The 9,870-nt window shown below is 52.4% G+C and overlaps 1 protein-coding gene across 1 annotated transcript; it reads right to left on the reverse strand.

Moving 5' to 3' along the window:
- Positions 1 to 2,691: 2,691 nt before the first annotated feature.
- Positions 2,692 to 3,652, reverse strand: LOC137846814 (olfactory receptor 14A16-like). The gene has a single exon (XM_068664926.1). It carries the CDS (start codon positions 3,646 to 3,648, stop codon positions 2,692 to 2,694), a length of 957 nt encoding a protein of 318 aa, XP_068521027.1. The 5' UTR covers positions 3,649 to 3,652.
- Between the last annotated feature and the right edge of the window lie 6,218 nt (positions 3,653 to 9,870).

Below are 9,870 nucleotides of genomic sequence, written 5' to 3' on the forward strand. Positions count from 1 at the left end.
ACATCCTACCTAGGAAGACCTGTGAGGTATACCACTTGTCACCAGCTCCACTTGGACATAGAACCGTTGACCACCACTAACTGGATGTGACCTTCAAACCAACTCCTTATCCACCAAATGGTCCATCAAATGCATATCTCTCCGTTCTGGAGACCAGGATGCCATGTGGGACTGTGTCAAAGGTCTTACAGAATTCCAAGTAGATGACATCAGTCGGTCTTCCCTGGTCATCTGATGTGGTCACTCCATTGTAGAAAGCCACCATATTCATCAGGCATGATCTACCCTTTGGTGGAGCCATGCTGGCTGTCTTCGATCACCTCTTTGTCTTGCATATGCCTTGACACGGATTCCAGGATGATCTTTTCCATGATCTTGCTAGGCACAGAGGTGAGGCTCACCATTCTGTAGTTCCCTGGGTCCTCCTTTCTACCCTTTTTAAAAATGGGAGTGATGTTTTCCTTTTTCCAGTCACTAGGGACTTCACCCAACTGCCAGGACTTTCCAAAGATGATGGAGAGAGGCTTGGCAACTATGTCAGCCAGTTCCCTCTGGACCCTGGGATGCAAGTCATCAGGCCCCATAGACTTGTACATGTTTAGTGCTGCAGGGGATGCATGGAGCACTGGTGACCTTCAGAGCAGAGCAGGCTGAGGTGGGGTATGGGATGGGGCCAGGTGTGTTGCTCATGGCTGTGTGTGTGCTGCTGATGGTGTGGTGGCTGTGAAGGTGCTGCTCCCTGTTGGAGTTGGTCTGTGTCTGGTTGGTTGTGTCCATGCCTTGTGTGCATATGTGTGTGTGTGGATGAGCTTGTGGCTTTGTGTGTTTGGACATGCATATTTGTGTGTATTAGCCTGGGTGCACCAGAGTGTTGAGACTTCTGGGGCAATCTCCCAGAACTGAGACTTCTCCAGGTTCCTGATGTAAGAAGAAGCTAGGCTGTGTCTTAGGACTGAGGTTCATTTTTGAGGGCCCCATGGACATGGAGATGGTGAACAGGGCATCAGGATCTCTTATATAATCTCCCACCTCACATGGAACATGCAGAGGCTTCCACCCATGCAGCAGTCCAAAGAGAGGGCTCATCCTTCCTGCGGTTATGGCTTCACTCCAGTCCTCCAGGTGGACACAAGCTAAGGACTTGCTGAGGAGTTTTGGCCTCAGGTTCAGCACACAGTTTGGGGGAGACTGTCTCACAGACATGTGCTGGACATGGATTCAGGAACATTAGCAATCTGACATGGGTCAAGCATTCATTACTGTATACTGGACTTACATGGCAAGGGTTTAGTAGCAGGGGGACAACATGCTCTGTGAGAAGAGTCAGGAAGCTGCCCCATGTCAGATCAGAGCCAGTTCCAGATGTCTCCAAAGGGGACCTGCCGCTGACCAGAGCCAAGCCAATGAGTGATGTTGTTTCTGCCTCTGTGAGAGCAGATTTAAGGTGAAAAAAACCTTTCCCTTTCTTTCCCCATCAGCAGCTGGGAGAGAGGGGGGAGAGACGGAGCAGGGGCAGAGAGTGCCCATGAAGGAGCAGTGTAGATGAAGCGTTATGGACTGACCGCAGCCCACATTCCCCATTCTCCTGCACCGCTTGGGGAGGAGGAGGTAGAAGAGGGTGGATGGGGGAAGGCAGTTTTATTTTGCTTTTAGTTTCTCACTGTTCTACTCTACTGGTGATAGGCAATAAATTCTATTGGTCTCCCTATGCTGGGTCTGTTTTGCCTGTGACAGTAACTGGTGGGTGATCTCCATGTCCTTGTCTCAACCTTGAGCCTTTATCATCATATTTTCTCCTCCTTTTCCTTTCAGGAGGGGGAGTGAGAGGGGTGGTGGTAGAGTTCAGCTGTGTAGCAGGTGAGAACCACCACACTGTAATCCTGACACAGGGTCACAGCCTTGCTTTTGATGCCAGGCTTCAGGAACAACAGGGGGCACTTTACTTTCTTCAGCCACTGCCCAGGCCAGGTGATGCACCAGGAAACCATGGATATGTGGCTCTGCATGAGGAGTACAAGTTAGGGTACCCACAGTCTGACCTTGTCTTGGATTAGGTGAGCACCAGTATTTGAGGCACCTTCCAGCCAAGCTCAGCTCCCATCTGATCTCTCCCCATCCCTCCTCTCAACTCTCCAGCTCTTCCTGGCCACCTCCTCATGTTCCCCACAGGGCCCTGAGCTGGTGGTGCCATGAGCAGACCAAGCAGGCTGTGGTGCCCAAGAGGTGACTGCACACTGGCTGTGCTGCACAGGCAGGGAAGCAGACCCAGCTGGGTTGGGATCCCTGCTGCTGATGCCCCTCAATGGGGTCAGCACCTGTGGCACATACCTGGAATGCCTAGGGAACATTCAGCCCAGACAGCCAACTGTATCGTGGGCTGCAGGAAGTGTGCCTAGCAGGGCAAGGGAGGTGACTCTCTTCCTCCACTCTGCTTTTTTGAGACCCCACCTGGGGTACTGCACTCAGCTCCAGGCCCCAAAACACAAAAAGGGCATGGACATATTAGAAGGAGTCCAGAGGAGGGCAACAAAGATGAACAAAGGTCTGGAGGAACTTTACTAGAAAGAAAGCGTGAATGGAGAGCAGCAATGAGTATAAGCCGTATTTTTAATAACATGATATATGCAATTGATATTGAAAATGAACACAACAGTACGGAAAATGAACCACAGAGCAGGTCTGCAATGGAAGTCATTTGTGGAAAACAAAGGGAAATTTATCACTATTCAGAAATATCCTTGAAATCACTTTCCTAAGAGTATCCTTGAGGTCCTGGTTCCTCATGCTGTAGATAAGGGGGTTCACTGCTGGGGGCACCACTGAATACAGAACTGCCACCAGCAGATCCAGGGATGGGAAAGTGGTGGAGGGGGGCTTCAGGTAGGCAAACATGCCAGTGCTAATAACCAGAGAGACCACAGCCAGGTGAGGGAGGCACGTGGAAAAGGCTTTGTGCTGCCCCTGCTTAGAGGGCATCCTCTGCACGGCCCTGAAGATCTGTACATAGGACAACATGATGAATACAAAATACACAAAAAAAACAAAAACACTAAACATGAGGAGCCCGATTTCCCTTAGGTAGGACTCGGAGCAACAGATCTTCAGGATCTGGGGAATTTCACAGAAGAACTGGTCCAGAGTATTTCCTCTGCAGAGGGGCAGTGAAAATGTACTGGCAGTGTGTAGCAGAGCATTGAGAACCCCACTACCCCAGGCAGCTGCTGCCATCTGGGCACAAGCTCTGCTGCCCAGGAGGGTCCCGTAGTGCAGGGGCTTGCAGATGGCAACGTAGCGGTCATAGGCCATGATGGTGAGAAGAGAATACTCTGCTGAAAAGAAAAAGAAGAAAAAGACCTGTGCAGCACATCCTGCGTGGGAGATGGCCCTACTGTCCCAGAGGGAATTGGCCATGGCTTTGGGCAGAGTGGTGGAGGTGCAGCCCAGGTCGAGGAGGGCGAGGTTGAGGAGGAAGAAGTACATGGGGGTGTGAAGACGGTGGTCACAGGCTACAGTGGTGAGGATGAGGCCGTTGCCCAGGAGAGCAGCCAGGTAGATGCCCAGGAAGAGCGCGAAGTGCAGGAGCTGCAGCTCCCGCGTGTCTCCGAATGGCAGGAGGAGGAACTCGGTGATGGAGCTGCTGTTGGACATCTGATCCTCCTGAATAAATGGGATCACCCAAGGAAGAAAAGACAAGGAGATATTAAGACAGACTTTAGAAGACACATTCCTGCTCACACTGGACTTATGGAGCTTTCTAATCATCTCCTCTATGTGAAAGGAGATATTTTCAGTGGTTGGGTCCCTGCATTGCATGAGTAGCATTTGGTCCACTGAGGGTTTTCCCTATTTACCACCATGAGAGATGATGGCATATTGGCCATCAGCCTGTGTAAGGGAAGAAAGATAGATTCATCGCATCCTCTTTACCCTTCTTCACAGGTGATATCAGAATCAGAAACAAACTCACGAAGGCACAACTGGCCCACTCATCTGCATACCTCTTTGTTTTGATAAGGTAGACTCTGTCTTCAAATCAGTTTCTCTTTATTACACCCTTTATCCAGGTACTGTATGGGTAATGGAATTTTAAATACTTGGAAGTACCCTTTCTGCCTTAGATAAAAGTAAATCTTCACACTCTGCTTTCCAGAAGACAAGGTGCGACAGAAGTGTCTTCTTCTGTACCTTTTTAGGATTTAGATTCCCCTTTAGCTTCTGGGAAATGGTAAAAATCTTTTTCCGTTGTTCTCAGTGTCAACACAAGCCAGTGCTTGGAGGCAAAATGCTCAGCTGGAGGGTGACTGCCCCCAGAGGTTGCTCTGAAAAAGAGCCCGGACTGTGCTGAGTGTGAATGCACAACTCCTCTCTTTCCCTGCCCAGCTATGGGGAGAAGGTGGAGAGGGACAGGACAGGGTTCTTGATTCATGTGGCTGAAATAAGAGCTCTGAGAAATGCAAAAGGGCACAAAGAAGCAGTGACCTTCTTGGGGCCTGTTGTAGCTTTCCAAGGGATAACCTCAAGCTGACATCTGCTCAGGAGAATGACCTCATTGCCCAAACTGAAAGGATTGCATTGCACAGAACTTGAAAATTTCAAAGGGGACTTGGGCACCTGTGTCCAAGGAAAACATTTCCAGGACAGGGGCAGTGCCACAACAGGAGCTTAACATCCCCCATCAGCACTGTTATTGCCAGAAAGTGCCACAGCGAGAACAGGAGCAGTGAACACAAAGGGAGAAAGCTGGGGGGAGAGGAGAATGAGGGGGCTTACTCAGAGGACAGCATCCACATGGGAGGGACAGACAGGGAGCAGCCACAGCCCACCCACCAAAGCATTTCTGTCACAAGATCCTTCTCCTTCTCTGCCAGTGTCTCTGCTACCCGCAGCTGTCCCTTCCAGTAGCTGCTTCCCACATCTCCTTCTTGTCATCACTCACAGACCCCAGTCCAGCCCCTGTTCACACAGCTTTGCCCTGCATACATCCCTTGGCAGCAAGGCAGTGAACAAAAGCATCTCCCTGCTTGCAGGTGCACAAGAGCAGCTCAGACAAACCCAGATGTGTCCAGCAAAGGTGATGCTTGTGATGTCTTTAAGCAGCGCAGTGCGTAATAGACCATTATGAGGTACCTGGCAGATGTACTGATGCCACCTGATGAGGATCTTAGTGCTGTATTTACACCTGACAGTGCCAGTCCATTTTCCCTTCAGAGGCAACAAAAACCACTGACTTTAGAGGGTCATCTGACAGCATCTGAAAGCTGTCATCCCTTGCCTGTATTCTTAGTAACACACTCTTGGAAGTCTCCTTGGTGTGCTGTGGATCTGTAAGCAGCATGCCGAAGGGAGCAGCCTCCCACCAGCAGCAGGACCCTGCCCCGCCAGGGGGCTTCTTCCACCCCACAGCTTCTCCCCGCAGTGCCCTGGGCAGCTCCCCGGGCAGGCTGAGTGCTGAGCCTGGCAGGCGGCAGAGGCCCTGCCCCTGCACACAGCCCCTGGGGCACAGCAGGGACCCTGCTCTGCACCACAGCCCTGGACACCCCTGCCTGCACCCCCGGCTTCACAACCTGCAGCTGGCCTGTGACAAGGGAGCCCTCGGGGCCTGGACAATGACCCTATGGCAGGGAACCGCTGCGCTGGAGCATGTCCTTCTCTACAAGAAATAAACACGCTCTGCCTACAGCCTCATCTGCTCTGGAACAATCCCGGTCCAGGGCACATCAAGGATACTCCAGTGCATTGCAATGCACTCAGACTTACCGTGTTAAGGGTTGTAAGCATTGCTTTTCCATATACTCTCAGATTTCTAACACTCCACACAGTCTTTAACAACTCTCCCTTCTCTGTCCTCCCAGTGCCAGCTGCAGGCAGTGCCCCCAGCCCTGCTGCGCTGTGCACAGGAGCTGCTCCTGGGCAGAGCTGTCTCTCTGCAGCGCTGCCCGCTTGCCAGGAGCTCCCCTTGGGCCCAGGAGCCCGGCCCAGCTCAGCAGCAGAGGCCCAGCCCAAGGCCTGCCTTGCTCTGCCCCCCACCAGGCTCCCTGCACATGGCCCTGGGGCTGCAGGGGAACCTGCTGGGAAACAGCCTGAAGGGATCCCTGGGCTTCCCTCCCTCCCCTGGGCACACACACTTCTTGACAGCAGAATCACCTCTTCTAAAAATAAAAATAAAGTTAATAAAATCTGTATAAGATTCACCTTCCTTTGTTCTGTCCATGGAATTGACAGCAGGCTGGGGGAGCTCTTTTGGGTGAAGGTCAGAGGAGAGACAGTCAGGGGGACAGCATGATCGTGCGCTGAATGGTTGTGGATTCTTCAGAAGAGACAAGCGAGGATGATCAACGAGAGGTTGCTCCATGTGAAGAATCTGTCTGGATGCATGGATCTCTTCTATGCACTGGGCAGCAGACTGGGGGAGCCCTTATGGTTTAGGGACAAAAGCCAGTCAGGGTGACAGCATGGCAGGAGGTAAATGTCTGCAGCCAGGATGAAGAAGTGGGCAAAGTCTTGTGGAAAGCATTGGAGTAAGTTGAGTTCAATGACTCCATGTCACTGTGGGGGACTTTATTCACTCTGACAACCACAGGAAAGGGACACTGCTGGGTTCAAACATTCCCCATGGTTTCTATGGGTTCTTGGAGAAAGCTTCTGTGCACAGCTGCCAGATGGGCCAACCTAGGTGATGTTCACCAGGATCTGGCACTTGCAAGCAGGGAAACCTGTGTCTTGACACTCCTCCTGCAAAATGTATGTCATAATCCAGTTGCTTTTCAGCACATGCAAAGAGATGAGCTTTCACAGACAGACCTACACCCAGCGCTGCACATGGTCGCTCTTGTCTTTCCCTGCAGCCCACTTGACATGGTCCAGCTGACACGGGACCAGGTACATCTGGGTGCAGTGCGGTCAGGGGCTGTAGTCCTGCCTTCAGCATGCCACAGGTCTCCTGAAATGAGAGAGTTTAGATCCTAAATCAGGATGGGTTCCTCCTCCATTGTGGACACAGACACAAGTGGTCTCCTGCAGGCAGATCTGGCAGCCCAGCTGCAAGGGGCAGGCTGCCCCCCCACCTCAGCCCCTTCTGTGGTCTCCACCTCCTCTGAAGGCCCAAAGCCGTGGGCCATGGGGAAGCTGTGGCAGCCTACAGGGGAGCCTGGCATCCATCCTAGACCATTCTCCCCACTCCCCTTTTTGTCTGCAGTGCTGCCCTACTCCTCTCACTCATCATGACATGTTGAGGGTACGTCTGCCCTTCCCTCGTGTACCACCTCTGCCTCCTGCATGGCAGACTGGGGGATGGTGCTGAGGCCCTGGCATGTACTCCAATTCACTCTGTAAAACCCATCCTTCTTTCAGAAGTGAGTTACATGCAGTGAAGAGTTCAGGCACACCGAGGGGCTGTTCCATCCCAGGTGCCTTTGCTCCCATCTTTTGAAAAATCCAAGCCCCAGGACAAGCCTCAAACCCAACCAGTGTGGGAGGGCTCCCAACAGCAGAAGCATGTTGGTAAAAGGGGGCAGTAGTGGTATCTCCAGGGCTCCACTGCCTTTATTCCATGGCCTTTGCCACCATTTGGAGATGTCCCTGACCTGTTCCTGATCCCGAAAAGAACTGGGCAGAAGGGAAGTGCATCTCTTATCTCTCTCCTGAGCTGTGCCATCTCCATGCTGCTGACCTCACAGGCCTTCAAATGTCACAGGCTGATGTCACAGAGGGGGCACTGCATCACCAGGATATCGTCACTGGAGCAGCGGCAGTGCTGGCACTTCCCTGCAAGGCCTGGTCCCTGCTGGGCACTGCATGGGTGCTCCCCAACGCCGTCCTTGTGTGGCCAGGAGTGGGGTCAGCAGGCAGCAAGCTTGCACTGGGCGACCCTTACTGACGGGCGGAGGGAGGAGCAGGGGCACCTTGCAGAGGAGCTGTGGTTGAGGAGCCAGGGCGGGCATCCCTTGTCCTGAGCTGAGGGCCAGCAGCAAGCGAGATGGAGGGCTGCTGGAGGGTGACCATCACCTCTGGCCTGACTTCCCTGTTTCCAGTGCTCCTGCAGCTCTCCTCCAAAGGTGAGGGTGTCAGGAGCCCCTTCCCAAGACGTATCACAGGGGCTGTCAGCTGTCCAAAGCTGCAAGTCCTGGGCTTTGGAGGGAGGTTGGACAAGGCTGTTGGCTGCTGTGAGAGCCCTGCCTGAGTGTTCCTCTGAGCTCAGGGGATAATGTGGCAGTAAGGACTCCTGGGTCCTGATGCTAGGGATGCCCTTATCCCTAGGGCTTCTCTAGGAATGCCTCCTTGCTATGGGGGACAATCCAGGGCCAGGTGTCCCTGGAAGCTGACGCCTCTCTGGGATGTGACGCTGGGAGGAAAAACATTATAGAATCATGGGATGTCCTGGGTTGAACAGGACCTTAAAAACCATCTACTTTCAATCCCCCTGCTCTGGGCAGGGTTGCCAACCACTAGAGCAGGATGCCCAGAGCTGCATCCAGGTGGCCTTGAATGCCTCCAGGGATGGGGCATCCACAACCTCTCTGGGCAACATGTTCCAGTGCCTCACCACCCTCTGAGTGAAAAAAGCTCTCCTAATTTCTAGTCTAAACCTTCCCTGTCTTATTTTAAAACCATTCCTCCTTGTTCAGTTACTACCAACACATATGAACACGCATTTCCCCGTCCTGTTTATACACTCCCTTCACGTACTGGAAGGCCACAATGAGGTCTTGGCAGAGCCTTCTCTTCTCCAAGCTAAACAAGACCAGTTCCTTCAACCTTTCTGCAAAGGGGAGATGCTTTAGCCCTCTGATCATCTGAGTGGCCCTCCTCTGGATCCGTTCCAAGAGCTCCACATCCTTCTTGTGCTGGGGGCCTCAGGCCTGTACGCAGTATTCAGGTGGGGTCTCACAATAACAGAGTAGAGGGGGACAGTCACAGCACTCTCCCTCCTGGCCACTCCTTTTTAATGCAGCCCAGGACACAGCTGGCCTTCCAGGCAACAAGCGCATGCTGCTGGCTCATGTGCAGCTTCTCGCCCAGCAGGACCCCAAAGTCCTTCTCCACAAGGCTACTCTCAATTTCTTCTTTGCCCAGTCTATATAAAGACCTGGGATGGCCCAAGTCCAAGTGCAACGTCTTGCACTTGGCCTTGTTGAACCTCATTAGGTTCTCATGGACCCAGTACTCCAGCCTGTCCAGGTCCCTCTGGATGGCATCCCTTCCCTCTATTGTATCGACTGTACCACTCAGCCTGGTGTCATCTGCAAACTTGCTGAGGATTCACTGGATTCCATCACCTATGTCATTGATAAAGATGTTGAAGAGTACCCGTCCAAAGACCGACCCCTGAGGGACACCACTTGTGACCAGCCTCCACCCAGACATAGAACCATTGACCACAACCCTTTGGCTGCGACCAGCCAACCAATTCTTGATCCACCTAACAGTCTATCCTTAAAATCCATACTTCTCCAATTTAGAGAGACAAATGTGGTGAGGGACCATATCAAAGGCTTTGCTCAAGTCTAGGTAGATGATATTCGTAGCCCTTCCTTTGTCCACTGATGTCATCACTCCATCATAGAAGGCCACCAGATTGGTTAGGCAAGATCTGCCTTTGGTGAAGCCATACTGGCTGTCTCGAATCACCTCTTTATCTCATGCATGCCTCAAGATGTGTTCCAGGAGGGACTGCTCCGTGATCATCTCAGGCACAGAGGTGAGGATCACCAGCCTATAGTTCCCCAGCTCTTCTGTTCTCCCTTTCTTAAAAATGAGAGTCATGTTTCCCTTTTTCCAGTCACTGGGGGCTTCACCCAACAGCCATGATTTTTCGAATATGATGGAGAGCAGCTCAGCAACCACATCAGCCACCTCTCTCAGCATCCTGGG

Source organism: Anas acuta, chromosome W (genome assembly GCF_963932015.1).
Source record: "Anas acuta chromosome W, bAnaAcu1.1, whole genome shotgun sequence".
In the NCBI taxonomy this organism is placed as follows: domain Eukaryota; kingdom Metazoa; phylum Chordata; class Aves; order Anseriformes; family Anatidae; genus Anas; species Anas acuta.

What these genes read in the sequence shown, in the direction of transcription:
- LOC137846814 (XM_068664926.1), bottom strand. Translation starts at nt 3,648, where the DNA reads ATGTCCAACAGCAGCTCCATCACCGAGTTCCTCCTCCTGCCATTCGGA.